The sequence below is a fragment of the Muscardinus avellanarius genome (genome assembly GCF_963383645.1).
Source record: "Muscardinus avellanarius genome assembly, chromosome: 13".
NCBI classification, from domain to species: Eukaryota; Metazoa; Chordata; class Mammalia; order Rodentia; family Gliridae; genus Muscardinus; species Muscardinus avellanarius.
The window spans coordinates 37,335,650-37,354,199 of record NC_137799.1 but is presented as its reverse complement, the minus strand read 5'-3'; the positions used below and the strand labels follow the sequence as shown (position 1 = coordinate 37,354,199).

Here is an 18,550-nt window from a genome sequence, read left to right as displayed (position 1 = left end):
AGGTGCATCTGAGGTGACACAACTGCTTCGGCAGAAATGTGCTTATTATCAGATGCGTGATGTGCTTCTCCAGGGCCAGTGTGTCCCTATTCCTTCTGACATAACTTATCTACGTGCCTGTCCGAGTCATCTCCTGGCCTCTCAGTCCACAGGGGGAGCCAGTGGCAGACTTGTATTCAGAAATAATCAGTGTGCTGGAGAGGGGGCAGAAGGTGCCAGTTGGGCATGGGATGTGAGCAGGTGGTCCACAGCCCTGACTTCCAATAGGTCAAGAGCAGATTCAGCTTCTAATCTGATCAATATCTTTCTTTCTTCTTCCTTCCTTCCTTCTTTCCTTCCTTCCTTTGTTCCTCCCTCCTTCTCTCTCTTTTCCTTTTGCGGTACTGGGGATGGAATCCAGGGGCATTCTACCTCAGGGTCTCACTGAGTGGCAAAGGGCCTCACTAAAGAGCTGAGGTTGTCTGTGAACCATGATCCTCCGATCTCAGCCTCCCAAATGCTGGGGATTACAAGCTTGTGCCATCATGCCTGGCTACCCCAAACCCTTTTTATTTTTATTTTGTTTTGAAACAGGGTCTCACTAAGTTGCTAAGACTGACCCCGAACCTGTGATCCTCCTGTCTCAGCCTCCCAAGTACTGGGATTACAAGCGTGAGCCGCCATCCCTGGCTAACCCCAATATTTTAAAGTTTGAAATTCGCTCATTTGTCTCAATCCCTTTTCATTCCAGAGAGGATGTGGAGGCTCCAAAAATAAAGGGGACTTGCCCAGAGTCACACAGAGAGCTAGGGATGAGCACACAAATGGACTTCATGTCTGCAGATTCCTAGGCTGGTCTCCGGCTGTGTAGCAAACGGGGGTGATAGCACCCCGGAACCTTAGGCATGGAATGGCCAGGTTTAAAAGCAAACAGTTCAATACGGACAAGGACTCCACAACAATGCCCAGTGAGAATGCAGAGAAAAAGTTGGTTAGTGGGACCGGGATATAGCGCAGTGGCAAAGCGCCTGCTTTGCCGGAGCGGCGCTCTGGGTTCGATCCCAGGTTCCCCGCCTCCCCCCCCAAAAAAAGACAAAAAAAAAAAAAAAGTTGGTTAGCTCATAACTGGTTGTGGTGATGCACACTTGTAGTCCCAGTACTTGGGAGGCTGAGACAGGAGGATCACAGGTTTATGGCCAGTCTCAGCTACTTAGGCCCTCTGCAACTTAGTGAGACCCTATTTCAAAATAAAAATAAGGCTGGGTGTATAGCTCAGAGGTAGAATGCCACTAGGTCCATCCCCAGTACTGGAAAAAAAAAAAAAGTTGGTTAGCTCAGCGGTTGAGAACTTGCTAAGATCCCTAGAACTTAAAAAAAAAAAAAAAAAGAAAGAAATTGAGCTGGAGCTTGGTGGAACTGGGAGCATCTTCTCTCTCTGGCTTTGAGGTCACCCTGAGAAGCAGCACTGGGGGTGGAAAGTGAACCAAGCGGGTGGTGCCCGAGTTCTGTGCTATGCAGAGTCCTCTGGACCTCAGGCAGAGCTTCCCTCCTGGAGCCGGGTTTTTCCACCTGTATCAGGGGAGAGATGTTGATTTCTGCCCTGCCCACCCTCCCAGGATTAGGGTGACAGATGGGAAATTGCGTTATGAACTAGAAATATATTGCTTCAGGCCAAATAGTAAATATTCTTTTTTCTTTAAAAAAGCAAAACAGAACAGAAAGGCCTTATTCTTAGATGAGGTTAAAGGCTTGTAAGTAAAAGTGTTCTACATCACTGTGACTCCACAGTCCAGAGAGAACTCCTGATCCCTTTCCATGCTGCGGTGCTCAGAATCCGGGTCTCCACGCCCCTCCTACTTAGCAATCTGGTTAACAGGTAGACAGCTTCATCCTCAAAGGCTAGATCCCATCCAAGACTAGATCTCCTTAATATGAAAGAAAGGCAGCAGGAGAAGAGCCATACCAGCTGTCCACAGCCTGGTATTATGAGGCAATGATTTGTTTTTGAGAGAATAGCACCTGATAAAGAATGCTGAGGCCACACTTCCCATACTTTGTGCGCAGGGCCACCTTACTCTAGGGTGGCAGGGCTGGAAGGGGATGCTGGTAACATCCAGTCCAAATGTCTCAGTCACAGGTGATGAGACCAAGGCTCAGAGAAGGGAGGGACCTGTCCAGGTCCCACAGCTAGTTAAGATCAGGGGGAGGCCAGCCAGGCCCTTCTCTCTTCTTCTACAACATACAGGAAGTCACAGAGCGCCCACGTGGCAGACACGTGAGGTAAAGAGTCACGGTTGGTACACGCCTCGTTTTGAGCCCTTTAGAAGTACAAATATACATTACATGTTCTTCCCTGGGTAGGGGGATAGTTAAAAAAGAAATCTAGTGGGAAACAATTCATTCAAAAAGTGTAAAAAAAGCCACATGCACATCCCTTCTCCCTGCTAAAAACTACATCTGCATAGGAATCTACTTTGCATCCAGTTTTAAAAAACATACAAAAGGAGTTGTCTACAAACACAGTTTTCCCAAGTCTGCACAAAGCAAAACGATCCATGACGACTTTGCTGTTATCCAGTGATCGATGTCTCTGAGACCCTGGGAAGAGAAGGGGGAACGTTAGACAAGAAGGCTATTTGGCTACAGTCTACCACGTGTTAAGTGGGGGGTGACGTGAATGATCCTTAAGTTCAATCTTCCCTCGGTGCCAGTGGGGGTAACAGGGCCTGTGGGGGCCCGAGAAGTACAATTAAGACCAGTGGCTGTATGTTCCAGGGAACAGAATCCAGCTTAATATATGGAAGAACTCTCAACCATTGGGAAGTGCCAAGGTGGCCGTCTGGTGGTAGTGAGCTCTGTATTCCTGGAGGCAGTTAAGCAGGAACTACCTGGCCAATACTGCATGTTGACGGAACCCGACACCTGGATATGGAATACTATAGATATATAAACATATATACGTGAAATATACATAAAGTAACACATAACCTATTATAGATAGCTATCTAAAACAAACACAAGAGTCAGGTATCAGGAAGGCAACTTCAAGACCTGATTTCCCAACTCTGTGCTGAATTCCTTCTTCATGGTTTCACACTTCCATATTTTCCTCCCTGGGTCTAGGATCTCAAACCACCCACAGACACCAGCCTTGAGCCCACATGCCACTCCCTCAGCAACATCTTGCTCTGTTTTCCCCCATTCTAAGATGCTTCTCCTGCCTAAAACCCACACACCACCCTTCTTCTCTTACCACTGTATTCCTGCTACCAAAGCGACATTCACTTTTCGTCTTTCTGGGACCTGATGTGAGGCCTTGCACACAGAACAGATGCAATAGTGGTGGCCTTGCAATGTGTGAGTGAAAGCGGAGCACAATCCTTCTGCTTTTAAGAAACTCTCTCATACTTGTCTCTAATTTTTGCTGCTCTGTTAAAAGCTCATGGGTCGGCCTTGGGGATGGTGCCTGTTCACCACTGACCCTCCCATCCCCCAAGAGGCCCACGCAAGCCCGCCCCTTGTCTCCAGTGAGAGCCGTGGATATCGCCCACTCCACCCACACCGGGGGAGGCTGTGTGACTTGCACTTTTCACTGGACTGTCGGCAGCAGACACCATTGTCAGCAGGACATCACATCTGAGTAGAAGCTTTAAATGAGATAGTGGGCTGGGCTCAGCCTCTTGCTCACAGCCTGGACCTATTTCATATAGAGCGGGCTGCTCCTCCAGCTGGCTCCTGGATGAGAAGACACATCCCATGGCAGTGACATGGGACAGGAGCAGGAGAAAAATGTCTGTGGCTGCGGACCTGCTTGGGCGTGGGGCCGTGATGCTGGTGAGTAAAATGATCTGTTTCCCAAGTTCATAGTCACCTGTGGGCAGGGGACAGGCGCAGGTCCAGCTGTCACCTGTGGGATACCTGGCCAGAGGAGATGCAGGGACCCTGCCCTGCACTGCTCAGCGGCAGACTGTGCAGAGTGCCCTGAGGCAGGGCCAGAGCCGGCAGGCTGCCCGCAAGGAAATGTCCCAGGAAGGGCACAGTGACTCCTCTCGGGAAAGTTTCTACCGGATGCTGCAACAGCATTGTCTGTTCCACCCCTTGGGCCTGGAAAAATATTTCCTCCAGTCTCAAAAACAGAAAAATGCCACTGTTTTTTTTTTTTTAATATATCTTATGGACACCCATCCTGTTCACAGCTGCTGACTCTACCTGCCGAGAAACTTCAAGAAAACTGGAGCTCCACCTGCCAATCTGCACAGGGCCCTGCTCTCCTCCGCTTTTTTCTTTTCTTTATGACACCTTAAGAGAGCCACACGAATCTCTTGAGACACGGGGGTAGAAACACTGAGATGTGTTAGAGTCGTACGTTACTCCATCACAGGCGGCCGCTTGGCTCTGGGGAGTGAGGGCTTTTGTATCGATTCAGCTCTAGGACGGTCACCGTGCCCTGGGACTGGGCCTCCCCGACCACGTTGGCTGCGTGGCACTGGTACGCTCCTTCGTCTTCCTTTTTCAGGGGGTTGATCTAGAAATACAACAGGTATATTTAAATAGTCGTATAAAGCAGAGAAAAATTACTTCCTTATTTTGTTCTTAATGATACTTCTGAAAACTTGCTCCTCCCAGAATGAGACAAACGCCCTGTCTCTCTTCTTGCCTTGGCCACCAAGGAGCGACGTGGACGCTTCCTATTGTGACTCTGGTTTCCATGATTCCTCTGAGTTTTTGCCTTTTATGATGATCTGCCTGGTCCTTCTACTGACAATGGCAGAAATAGATTATAAGGAATATACAGCAAACTAAAAGAACAAAAATCTACTGACCAAAGGACGCACAAAGTACTCCCCGCGGGGGAAGCCTTTACGGAATACCACCAGAGATAACCTTTCTCCCATTTTTTTCTTGTACAAAAATGAAGGAATGTGCTTGATTTGAAAAAGCCACAGGCCCAACTGCATTCCAAGTCCCTCAGCTGGGTGAAGAGGCCTCGGCGAACCTCCCGGAGCTGTGCGGCGTCCCAGGTGCTCACAAACATGGCCGGCTCGCTTCTCTGGGGGCTCTGAGGGCCATGTCATTCTGAACTCCCACAATCAGGGGTGAAGGGTGAGTGTTATCAGCCTCACTATCTGGCGGCTCACAGGGAAGTCACAGGCTGTTAGGGTCACAAGAAACTGAGGCTCAGAGAGGGATACCGACGCCCAACAGGGAGCTCTGGCTCCTCATACCCTCAGCCTTCCAAACATGTGGCATTCCATCATCGTAGCAAAAATGCTGTGTGGCCCGAGAGAGCCCTGGAGGAGGACTTTAATGTGTCTCTTCTCTCTATTTCAGCCATGTGGTCTTAGGCAGGTTTGTTTTTTCCCTCCCTCCTTCCCTCTCTCCTTTCTTTCCCTTCCTTTCCTTTCTTTTCTTTCCTTTCGTGGTGCTGAGGATTGAACCCAGGGGCATTCTACATCCAAACTATATACCCAGCCCTTTTTAAAAATTTGTTGTTGCCGAGCGTGATGGCGCACGCTTGCAATCCCTGTGCTTGGGAGGCGGAGACAGGAGGATCATGCAAGTTTGAAGCCAGTCTCACTGGCTTAAGAGACCCTGTTTCCAAATAAAACATATAAAAATAGGTCTGGGAGTGTAGCCTGGAGGTAGAAGGGTTTCCAGGAACCCCAGTACCACCAAAAAAAAAAAAAAAAAAATTTTTTTTGAAACAGGGTCTCACTAGGTTGCTGAGAAACTTGCTACATTGTAGAAGCTGTTCTTGAATTTGTAATCCTCCTATCTCAGCCCCCCAAGTACTAGGATTATAGGCATGTGCCACCATGCCTGGCTTAGTGTATTACTGTGTGTATGTGTGTGTGTGTGTGTGTGTGTGTGTGTGTGTGTGTGTGTGTGTTACTAGAGACAGAACCCAGGGGCATTCTACCTCCACACTATACCCCCAGCCCTATTTTTTATTCTTTATTTTGAAACAAGGTTTTACTAAGTTGCAGAGGACCTCACTAAGTAGCTGAGGCTGGCCACAAACCTGCAGTCCTCCTGTTTTAGCCTACCAAATCCTGAGATTACAAGCATGTACAGCCATGCCCAGCAGTGTATTCGTTTCTTATGGCGGCTACAATAAACTGTCCTAAACTTAGTGGCTTAAAACAACACACATTTTTCATCTATAGTTCTGGAGGTTAGAAACCTACATGGGCCCCAGTGAGCTCAAATTGAGCTGTTGGGCAGCATTCCTAAGGTTCTAGGGGACAATCTGTTTCCTTTCCTTGGCTTCTAGAGGACATCAGTGCTCCTTGGCTTGGCCCCTTTCCCCAACTCCAACACGAGCAATGACGGGCGGGGACTTCACATCCCATCCCAATGCATCACAGCACCCTGCCTCGGACTTTTCTGAGTCCTCATATAAAGACTCACCTAAAAGCTGGGCGTGGTGGCCCATGTTTGTAATCCCTGCACTTGGGAGGCTGAGAAAGGAGGATCATACAGGTACGAAGCCAGCCTCGGCTACTTAGTGAGGCTCTCAGCAACTTAGTGAGACCTTGTTTTCAAATAAAATATAAAATAGGGCTGAGGGTATAGACCAGAGGTAAAAAGCCTTTGGATTCCATACCCCAGTACCACCAAAAAAATAAAAAAAATAAAGACTCACCTATAAATTACCCACCTAGATAATTTAGGTTATTCTCTCAATCTGGTTTTAAGTGCTTGGGATTGAGCCTAGGCCTTGCACATGCTAAGCAAACACTCTACCCCTAAGCTACTTATTTTATTTTATTTTGAGACAGGGTCTAAGTTGCTGAGGCTGGCCTCAAGCCTGCGATGCCCCTGCCTCAGCCTCCTGAGTAGCTGGGATTTCAGGCATGTACTACTGGCCCTAGTTACTCTCCATATCTTAAATTGGCTTAATCCCCCTAGCTGTGTAAGACACATATCCACAGACTCCAAGCATTTGGACATAGAAGTCTTTTGGGGCCAATGCAATAGATCCCCGATGTTCTCAAGAGATAAACAATCTGCCCTGCCTGCCTCATAGCTGCTGGAGGAACCCATGAGAAATGGACAGGAGCAGCTCTGCAGAGTGCTAACGAGTTACAGAAAGACAAAGCATGCTTCCTGAGCATCAGTCAGTAACATCCTACAGTCCTAACACTCACCAAGATCCAGGCCGTGGCCTCGTGGATGGAAGGGCCACCTCGCACCTGGACAGCTATGTTGATGTGGTCCCCAGGCAAGTCCTCTAGCACCTCAGTACCCTCAAGTGAACGTGTGACCTAGAGAGGACAGAGAAACCACCCATGAGCAACTCAGAGAAAGTGTTTCTGGATAGAGATCACCCCACAGTGCCCCTCACAGTCCCCATCCTCTCCCTGACCCAACCTGCTCATTCCTAATCAATAGCTTTTAATCCCAGCATTCAGGAGGCTGAGACCTGAGGATGGCGGTTCGCGGACAGCCTCAGCTACCTGGTGAGGCCCTTCACAACTCAGTGAGACCGTTTCAAAATAAAGAATAAAAAAATAGGGCAGGGGTGTAGCTCGGAGGTCAAATGCCTCCGGGTTCCATCCCCAGACCAGTAAAAACCAACCAACCAAACAAAAAACCCACAAAGAGCATGTACACACCACCCCCTGCTGGACGGTGAGGGTGCTAACATGGCCAGGATGGGGGGAAGCAGTGGGAATGTCTCTGCTCTTGTCAGGGACGCTGAGCAGAGGGGACACAGATGTGACTGGCTTTCGGAAGGTCTGGGTTTGGAGTAGGACTGGGTCTTCTGCTGCTAGCTGAGTCTGTCTACAACTCGGCTTCATGGTGGACACAGACTCTTGGGTCCTGGCAGCTGATGCAGGCTGAGTGATAAGCAGAACTTTCTGGGCACGCGGGTGGCTGAGGGAGCTGCAAGCCCCTCTGGTGAGAGCTCTGGGTAGAAGTGCTGGGACAGAGAAGTCATATATAAGGCATCTTTCTCTAGCCCACGTATAAAATTATACATACAAGCATACCACCCAAATCTGTGCCTGGCTGCTTCTATGTCTCTGTCTTATCCATGATTGTATACACACACACACACACACACACACACACACACACACACACACACCCCACACCATTGGAAATACCTTCCTCCAGGTGATGACTGGGGTGGGCACCGCCTTCACCTCACAGGACAGGTACACTTGTGCCCCGGTGATGTTGTGAACACTCCGGGGCGGCATGAGGATCACGGGAGCTAGAAGACAACAAGGGAACACACCTTTTACCCTGGCAGGTCCAAGCACTCCACCTCCAACATGTCCTGCCTGCCAAGGGCCCACTGGGAGCCCTGCCCTGAGCTGCACAGAGGGATGCAGACCGAGGCTCTGCAGACCCCGGAGGGTGCCTGCTGGTCTCTTGACTTGCTGCTGCTTTACCACTAGGAAAGCAGGGGTCCACAGAGGACAGGTACTTCTCAAGGTCAGTGGCAGAGCTGGGGTCTTAGTAAGCTCCTCCCTGGGCCCCCTCCAGGCCCCTGGCTGCCAAATGCTTATGGTTCAGCTACAGAACAATGCAACAGACTCCCAGAGAGCTGTGTCATGTCTCCAAAGGCAGAGACTTCTGACAGGTTTTCTGCTTCTATTTCAAAGAAGAATACTGTGCAGAGCAGCTCCCGGCACCTGGAGCTGAGCCCTGGGATCACTGCAGCGGTGTCTCCGCCTCCTTTCTCCAGTGCTTCAGTGAAGCCCAAACTCCAGAGCTCCACCCATTCCTCCCCACCACAAAGGGCAGTGCAGGCCTGGACCTTCGGAAGCCTCTGGGTTCACTTCCCAGGGCCAAAGAACCAACCCAAACCAAAAAGACTCAAGGAGGCTGGAACTCCTGGGGATTTTCCTGGTGACGCAGGGCCAGTTCTGTTGCTCTCCACAGGCCTGCCTTAGGGGGCACACCTACAATAAAAGAGGAGAAAAAGGATCCAGGCTTGGTGGCGCACACGTAATTCCAGCATTTGGGAGGTTGAGACATGAGGATCAAGGTTTGCAGACAGCCTCAGTTACTTAGTGAGGTCCTAGGCAACTTAGTGAGACCCTGTTTAAAAGTAAAGAATAAAAAATAGGGCTGAGGGTATAGCTTGGAGGTAGAATGGTCCTGGATTCCATCTCTAGTACTGCAAAACAAACAAACAAACAAATAAACAAACAAACAAAAAAACTGGATGGAGAAGGAAGGCAGGGGGTGAGAGACAGGGTTGGGTCACCCCCTAAGGCAGAGTGGCAAGGTATACAGGAAAGAGATCGGTTTGGCCCCTCTAGGCACAGTGGGAAGCTGACCCTGTCAAGCCAGCACCCAAAACAAAAACAAAACAATCTCTGGGAGCCCTGAGTGGTGGAACACACTTGTAATCCCAGTACTTGGGAGGCTGAGACAGGAGAATAACAGGTTCACAGCCAGCCTCCGCTACTTAGTGAGACCCTGTTTCAAACTAAAGAATAAAAATGAGGGATGGAGTGTAGCTAGCTCTGAGGCAGAATGCCCCTGGGTTCAATCCCCAGTACAAAAAAAAAAAAAAAAATCTCTGGGAAATTGTTTTAGAGCTGTGAAGTCTCAAAATGGAGTGTTCCAGCTCCCCAGGATCCTATGCCTAACCCTGTGCGATGTGTTCATCCTGCCTCTGCTCCAGTGACAGAGAGTTTATTACCTATGGAGCCTGAGCCTCCCATCCTTGGAGGGCTCTGCTGGTAAGAAAGCCCATCCTTACCTGGAACCACAACCTGCCTCTCCCTAACTGCCACCTGTTGGTCCCAGGGCTGCCCCCTGCAGCCCACAGCCTCTCCAGTGAGCTGAATACAGACCCCCCTCCCCACCCCCCACACCTGACCAGCCCACTCCTTTAGTGCCCACCTGACTTCCCTTCAAAGGACCATCCCCCCACCCCCATCCCAGAGCATGGCCAACACCCCAAGGAACCAAGCCTCTAGACTTCCAACATTGCCAGCGGCTACAAAGGAGCCCCATCTGCAGCGACAGAGGCTAATTTATTCACATCCTCCCGCTAGCACCTCCTCAGCCAGGCAGGCACAGCGATGCTGCCTCCTCCGGAGCCCGAGCTCAAGGAGGGAACATCAGAACCGCCTCTTATTCCAGGGCCTGTGGCGGGGTCCAGAGGGACGCTCAATCACCTGCAGTTTCACTTCCGTTCATGTCAAGTCATAAATTTTAAATGAGATTTCATCACTCCCTTCCAGGCTTAAATGAATAAACCAGTAAATCACATTTCCTTTCTCTCTCTGCACGTTTCCCTCTCTTCAATAACTAAAACTAAGAAAGACTGTCCTGGAAAGACTGTCTTGCCACTGATTTTGTGGCAGGAAGGACCATTTCTTCTTACAAAAGAGCCCCCTGTTTTCAGTGTTGAAGGGGTTTAGCTATTTATCTGTTTATTTACTTATACACTTGCATCTAGTGCAATTCTGTGCAGCTCTAAGTGATGGCACATGCGCGCAGTCTCCTAACTACCTCCATAGCCGAGATCCAGTTCATTCATTTCAGAGCATTTCCATGCTGTGCTTTATTGTAATGATCTGTTCTTAACATATCTGATTTTAAATCTAAAGCATTTTTGTCCATGACAGCTCTGCACAGTCAATAACAGACCTAGTAATAGTAACAATGGTACTGACCACTGGCTATCAGTCTTGCTGTGTGCCGGGCACTCCTCAGTGCTCAGCTGCACTGACCTGTTTATTTTTCCAGGAATCTCACCAGCTACCATTTGGGGGAGCTGCCCAGGGTTACCTGGCCTTGAAGGGTGGGGGGAGTCGATGTACCCAGAAATCCAGCTCCAGAACCCAAGCTCTTCTTACTCACTGTGCTAAGGGCATCTTGCCTTTTCCTTAGAAGACCCTCCACATACAGTACCCCTTGGTCCTCACATCAGCTCTGCCAGGTAGGGGCTTCAACCCCCATTTTACAGATGACAAAACCAAGGCTCAGAAGGGTAAAGGGTTTAGAGGTACAGGGACTCAACCCAGACCCCCTGGTTCCATGAAATTTATGTCATTTTGTTTGTTTGTTTGGGTGGTACTAGGGATCGAACCCAGGGACAGTCTACCTCTGAGCTACATCTCTTATTTTTTATTTGGAAGCAGGGTCTCACTAAGTTGCCAAGAGTCTCACTAAGTTGCTAAGAGTTGCCGGGCGTGGTGGTGCACACTTGTAGTCCCAGCATTCGGGAGGCTGAGACCTGAGGATCGCGGTTCGTGGACAGCCTCAGCTACTTAGTGAGGCCCTCGGCAACTTAGTGAGACCATTTCAAAATAAGGAATAAAAAAATAGGGCTGAGGGTGTAGCTTGGAGTTCGAATGCCTCTGGGTTCAATCCCCAGACCCTCAATAAATAAATAAATAAATAAATAAATAAATAAATAGCTGAGAGTCTCTAGAAGTTGTTGAGGCTGGCTTCAAACCTGTGATCTTCTCGTCTCAGACACCCACGTACTGGGATTATAGGCATGTACCACCATATCCAGGTCACATTGTTTTTTAAAGTAAAATCTGTTATCTCTATTGACTCAATTCCACAAGGATAGACTGGTTCTTTAGGGACTGTGCTGGGGGTTACAAGACAATCCCCAGGTTCAAAGGTTTGCTGGGAGGACTCAGCAGAGATGTACTCATGGCTATGATTTGTTTCAGCAAAAGTTACAAAGCAAAATCAACAGAGGGAAAAGTCTGTTGTATGTGGACCAGGCATTAGCTCTAAAGTGTCTTTCCTGATGGAGTCACACAGAGTCCAGGTATGAAGAGAAACCATACATGTATCCAGGAAGATTACGAGACTCAGTGCCCTGGATTTTTACCGGGGGCTACTCAGACAGGAAATTTCAGATTCCTGTAAAGAAAGCAGGCATCTGGCATTGCTATGGTTTGGATGAGTGTCCCCCAAGGGTGATAGGTTAGAAGCTTGGCACCCAGAGTGGCACCATTAGGAGGAAGGGCCCAGTGGGAAGTCCTTATGTCACTGGGGATGGGCCCTGGACAAGAACTGTGGAACCCTGGAATCTTCCCCTCTCCTCCTCTCTCTTCCTCTCTCCTCCTTCTCCTCCTTTTCCTCTTCCTCCTCTTTCCCCCTCCCGACTTCCTGGCTAACAAGGAGAGCAGTTTGCTCTACCACTTGCTTCTGCTAAAATATGCTGCCCTCACCAGAGGCTCAAAGAGAAATGAGTCTGATGATTAGGACCAGAGCCTCCAGAACCATGTGTCAAAACAAATCTTTCCTCCTCACCTTAGATATTTTGTCAAAGTGACAAAAAGCTAACCACTGCAGGCATAAGCACCTGTATAGTTTGAGAATGGTGGAACCCTCCTGAAGTCCAAGTTTCCAGACACCAGCCAAAGGTCAACCTTGTCAGCAGACCTTCCTGTATTTTTTTCTCTGCAGAGGAAAACAAAACAAAACAAAACAGCTGGGCGTGGTGGCGCACGCTTGTAATCCCCGCACTTGGGAGGCAGAGACAGGAGGATCACACAGGTTCGAAGCCAGCCGCGCGCTGGCTTAGGAGACGCTGTTTCCAAATAAAAATGTAAAATTAGGTCTGGGAGTGTAGCCCGGAGGTAGAAGGGCTTCCAGGAACCCCAGTACCACCAAAAACAAAAACAAAAAAACAACAAAAAAAAACAGCCCAAACATCATTCCCCAGAGAACAGTGCTTATGAAGCTGCCCCTTGATACACGCAATGTGTCCTTGACAGTATCAGGACATCCCCGGTCCCCACTGTCCCCAAGAGTGTGGCCCTGGGATGCTCAATCACTACCAGTGCCAACTGGGGCAGAGGAACCCCTCTTCAAATCCTGTCTGTGCTGTGACGCGGCCTCAGTTTCTTCTTCTTTGAAATGGGCACAGGAGCCCATCCTTCCTCATCGAACCCTTTTGAGCCGCCGTAAGGAAGAGTAGCAAGACCCCGGGAGCCCTTACAAGTCTGTTATGGAGGGACCTGACCATGTGGTGGCCAGTTGTGCAATCCCAGGGGCAGACTCTTCTCCTGTGTCCGGCTTCCTCACAACCCCCTGCGGGCCTCTGGTGATGGCGCCAAGCCTCGCCACACTGCTGCCAGAGCCTCCGCGGGCCTGGAAGAATCGGCCTTCAGGGAGGGAGGGCAGCCCCTGGGAGCCCGGGCGTTGTACCAGCTTCCCCTCTCCCTGGCTAAATACTGTTTCCTTCTGCTCCTGCTTACAACTGCCCTGGGCACAGGGGATGGCACAAACTGCCCATTAAAGAGCCAGCCGCCAGGTAACGTGGGGCAGTCACCTAGTGAGTCCAGGAGGCACCACCGTGGATGAGCAAAGTTAGTACCAAAGACTCAAATGGCTGGAGCCCAGCTGCCACCCGCCCAGGCTTGGGCAAATCCCTAACCATTTCCTCCTCTGTACAGATGAGGCCAGAACCCGCTGCCAGGCCGTCCCGAGCACAGGGAGGTAATGGATGCGACTGCGTTAACTGTGTGGATCTGCAGAGATGAAAGGAATCAATATTATTATTACAGTGCGCGGTGATCTGTCTCCCTACCCCATCAATTAAATGGGTCCTTAATGGCTGGAATGAAAAGATCCTCCCAAATGCCTCTGAGATTTCTTTAAAGATAATGGTGCTAGGGAAAGAAAGAATATCAAAACTCAGCCCCCCCGCCCCCCCAGGACCCCATCTGCTCGTATTAAGAATGGCACAACTAATAATCTACGCACCGAGCGGCCCGGTAATTTATGCTAATAGTCACAAGACAATGTGGAAGGAGAAACAGCTTAATCCCGCTGCCTGCAGCCGGTGCCTCAAATCCCCTCCCTTGGCAGCATGAAAGGCTTTGAAGCACGAGGCCCCTTTCTTTGTCCCTCTCACAAAGTGGCATTCGCTGCCTCCTCTGGTTACCTGGTAACACGAGGCCTCAGGTTTTGAAGTTGAGCTGGAATTTCCACCGAGGTGGATTTTCTAAGATTCAGGATCTCAAAGAACTCAGGGAAGCTGCCGGGGGTTGGGGGAAGCTTACTGCCCCACAAGCTAGAGATGGATGGCAGGGATCAGAAAGAGCCAGGCAAACCTGGGCTGCATTCCCATCTCGGCTGGGAATAAGAGCTAGGTGGCTCTGGGGATTCCCCTTCCACGTGCCTCAGTTTCCCCTTCTATTAAATGGGAGCAAGAGAGACCTCCACAGGGGACTTGCAAAAATCAAATAAGAAGATGGGGGCAAAAGCGACATCCAACAGTGAAGAATTATTCCTCAATCAATGTGTGTCGATCAAAGGATCACTGTCATTATTAGGTAGTTTGGGGCATGTAGAGCCGTGGCAGAAAGGGCAGCATGTCGATCTGAAAGCCGCTTCTCACGCCTCTCGGAGGGAGGGGTCTCACTAATACTTGCCGAGGCCTCACTCTGTTCAAGTCAGGGTACTCCGGAACTGAAGGAGTGGGGAAGGAGCTGAGGAGGGGTGCTTTTCTCCAGGCAGCACAGCCCTGCTCTGACTTCAACGCGCGGGGGGGGGGGGGGTCCCCAGGGGCATTGTTAAAAAGTGCTCCTGCCGTGTCTTCTGAATTAAAGATGGCTCTAGGGCAGCCTGAATGAGGTGCCAAGCAGCTAGGAAACCCTGTCCATGTCTTCCTTCCTTACCAGGACACAAGGGCAGGGGCCACACAGGCCCAAGCCATCAGAACAGGAGGAGACAGGGAAACCGTGCCAGGTCTGAACTGGATGACACAAAAGCTGGAGGGAAGGACAGCTGAGCTCCGGAGCCTTGACGCCTGTCACTAATGAGGTCAGGAAACGCAGTTTCTAAATTGCTCCGGAGTACATCTTTATTCCCCAGGCCCGAGCCCCCGGTGGGCCTCAGAGCCCATAGATCAGAGTCGAGGGGTTGTCACATTTACTTGTCATTTGGTAATTTTCAGTGAATTAGGGGTATGGGTTTCCATCTGCCATCTGTCCTTACTTTGGTAACCATGGCAACCACCATCTGCCTGACTTAATACTATCAAGTCCTGTCCTGAAAGAAAACTGGACAAGGTGTCAGGACCGGGGAGCTGGCCAGCCTTCACTGGACATCCTGGACAAATGGCCTGCCCTTGCTGGGTCTCAGTCTCCTCTGCATAATAGCAAATTTGGTCTACATATCTTTAAGGTGCCTTTCTCCTGGGAACAGAATACCACTCTAGGGAGATATTATCTGAGACCATCGGCACCGGGTAGATTCTGGGACCTGGTCAGCATTTCTTGCATCTCCTGAATGTGAAGTTACTGTTACCTGTCTGCAGACAAAGAGAGCTGCCTGTGAATGAAGTGCTGAGGGAAGCAAACCGTAAAGCTGAGTGATGGGAACTACAGGAAAGGAAGAGGCGTTTAAGTGCCGCGGGGCAGAGACAAGAGTTCAAGGTGGAAGGGACCTCCACAGGCTCCACAGGGGCTCGCATGGCAAGAGAGGGCATAAGCAGCTCAAGGTCACCAGGGAGCCCACGGCAGCCCGGAGGCACCCCAGCCCGCTCCACTGGGAGCCCCCAGGAGGAACAGCTGTGGGGACCTGGCTGAGCAATGGGGGTGGTTCAGTTCAGCACCTTCACACTGTCTTTGTTTCCCATCTCCAGCAACCCTTCGGATAGCCTGGACTTGATTGACTACATCCACCTGGAATTCTTGGGTGTGAAAGTGGGAATAATACTTCTTAAGGCCAGGAAAAGCCTCACCCAACCCCCAAGCTTCCATCTGGAAGCTGAAGGCATTATACTGACTGAGGCTGAGGCTCAGCCCAGACCTGGTCTCCAGACCCAGGCCAGAATTTCTCCCCAGAAGCCTGAAGCTGGCAAGCCACCCTCAGGCCAAGGCTAGCTCAGCCACCCTGGGCTCTCCACTGCCCCCTCCAGGCAGAGTTCTCCAGGGGCAGTTCTCCAAAACCTCAGGCACAGCAGGCTAGCACAGCAGAGTTCTTTGTTGGGCATCCCTGTACACTAATACTTCGGCTTATTTCTGTTCGATTTTTAAAAATTATTACAGAGGAGGCGGACAACAGTGCACCCAGGGACGGCTGTATTGTGATGTTAGGAAAGCCCAAGTTTCTAAGTATCTAGCGACTCAATTGCTTCCCTTAAAGCAGGACCCTCCCGACTGCATGAACCTTAGACCCACAAAACCTGGGAGTGCCTTGGACGGCAACAGACTCTCAGCTGTCCTAGGTGGGAGCTCCCTCAGGACCTTCTGCTGGGCTCCATCCCGTCCCGGGGCCCTGGTGGGCTGGCCTGGTGACTCCTGAGTTCCATATGGAGCACCTGCTCTACTGGCATCCTCACCATCTTTCCTTTCAAACAACTCATCTAGTGCAAGCCTGGGAACTCAGACCCAATGGAGACCCCTCACCCCAGTTTCCCAGGAGCAAACATGCTACCCTGCCCACAAAGGCACCAGCAGGTACTAAGTACCCAAAGAAGCATCCGACTCACGAAAACCCCGTCTAGCTCCGGGGCTGGCACGCCCACGAGCCTGGTAACGTAGCGGGCAGGTGGTGGCTTCCCACCCTGCCTCCCTGAGCACCGGACGAAATGCTAACTACGGCTCCCCAAGGGGAAACTGAGGCCCAGGAAGCGCCGGCCACCGCTGTGCAGGAGGATCCGGCGCTCCCAACCCGCCTGAATCCTCCGGGGCCGAAACCGGACTCACCGAACTCGCAGGGGCCGTCGTGCGCCTTGTGCAGGTGGCCCGGGCGCGCGCGGGGCTCGAGGCGGGCGCGCAGACGCAGCGCGCAGACACTGGGGTAGGAGCGGCCGTCGGAGCCGCAGACGGCGCCGCGCCGCGCGCACACGCAGAGCCCCGTGCCCTCGGGCGCCGCCCCCGCGGCCCGGCTCGCGCACACCAGGCCGGGCCCGCAGCGCGCCCCCGCGGCGCCTCCGCAGCTCGCGCCCTCGGCGCCCAGGCAGCGCGCGCAGCAGCCGCACTCGTCGTGCGCCGGGATCCCGGGCGCCGGGCAGAGCGCGGGCGCTGGACACAGCTCCGGCCGGCACAGACCGCACTCGGGGCGCCAGCCCCCCGCGCCGCGGAGCCCGAGCCCGGGGGCCAGCAGCGGCAGCGGCAGCAGCAGCGCGAGGAGCGGCGGCAGGCGCGGCATGGCCAGCTCCGAGACGGCAGGAGCGCCTCTGCTCCGCGCTCCGCCCGGTGCGCGCAGCGCCACCGCCCGCCCGCCCCGCGGCCGCTGATTGGCCGGGCCCCGCGACGGGGCGCCCCCCAGCTAGAGGCAACTCGGGACCCTCTGCAAGGGCTGGCCGGATCTTGGGGAAACCGAGACCCCGTCTGAGCCGGAATCTGTCCGAGGTCTCCAGGATAGAGCCAGGATTGGAAGTCCGGGATTCAGATCCGAGGCTGGCTTCAAACCTTAATCCTCCTAGAAGGGTGTGCTATTTTGTTTTATTTTATATTCAGCGGTTTTCAGAGTTTTTTTTTAAATGAAATAATATTTGGTATTTTAGATTTTACAAATAGATACAGTGAGAAAGGGTTTCCCCCTGTCTCGTATCCCAATCCCCCAGCCTGGTTTACAGAGGCCACCTTGCGTCAGGTTCTGGGGTATGGGTCCAGGAATTTTCCATGTCTATTAAAGCATTTTTTATTGTATGAGCACCTCACTTTAAATCACATACATAACGAGCTATACACATTACTCTGTATTTGATTTTTCTACCTTTTTATCCCCTAGTAATGGGGATGGAACCCAGGGGCATTCTACCTCGGAGCATACACCCAGCCTCATTTTTTATTCTTTATTTTGAAACAGAGTCTCACTAAGTAGCTGAGGCTGGTCGCAAACACACAATCCTCCTGTTTCACTCTCCCAAATTCTGGGATTACAAGCGTGTGCCATCACTCCTGGCTTGATTTTTTTTTTTTTTTTTTTACTTTCTATATTTTATAGTTTCCCCACCTCTTATCTGAAAGGAAATCCAGTCTTCTGTACAATCAATGGGAACACAGTTTAATTGGCTGTGTGTTTCTTCTTCCTCCTCCTCCTCCTCTTCTTTATCTTTGGGCCTGGGGATTAAACTCAGGGGTAGCCTACCTCCAAACTACATCCTCTGGCCAGTACTTTTATTTTTAGAAACAGTATCTCACTAATTTGCTGAGGCTGCCCCCAGCCTCTGATCCTCTTGTCTTAGCCTCCCAAATTTTGGGATTACAGGAGCTCCGAAATCCTCCCATCTCAGCCTTCCAAGTGTGGGGATTAATTACTACCAACAATGATCTGAAAAGCCTTGGTGCAGGGATGTCAGTGTACCTGTGGCTTTGTGAGAAAAGTGTGTTGGAAAGATGCAGGTTCTTCTGGTTATTCACGGAGCCTCCTAAGCCTTCTCGGAGCCCGGCTCTGTGCACCCCACCCCTTCCCTAAGGGAGTCCTGGTCTGGTGTATAGCCAGGTGAAGAGACTTGACAGAGGGAGAAACGTGCTGACCAGGCTTTATGGGGGCTTCTCTGCCTTGTCACTGGAGGAGCACCTGAGGACGTCTCAGAGAAGGAGACCTGGCTCAGGACAAGAGGGTTCTTGGAGAATGGTCACAGAAACTTATTTATTTATTTGTGGTA

At 51.1% G+C, this 18,550-nt stretch overlaps 1 protein-coding gene across 1 annotated transcript; it reads right to left on the bottom strand.

Moving 5' to 3' along the window:
• Positions 1–4,354: 4,354 nt before the first annotated feature.
• IGFBPL1 (insulin like growth factor binding protein like 1) lies at positions 4,355–17,085 on the bottom strand (the record flags this gene model as incomplete). The annotated part of the gene is made up of 4 exons (XM_080708927.1): positions 4,355–4,504; positions 7,131–7,247; positions 8,094–8,203; positions 16,641–17,085. The coding sequence occupies 4 exons, from the start codon at positions 17,083–17,085 to the stop codon at positions 4,355–4,357; spliced, it is 822 nt and encodes a 273-aa protein (XP_080565053.1).
• Between the last annotated feature and the right edge of the window lie 1,465 nt (positions 17,086–18,550).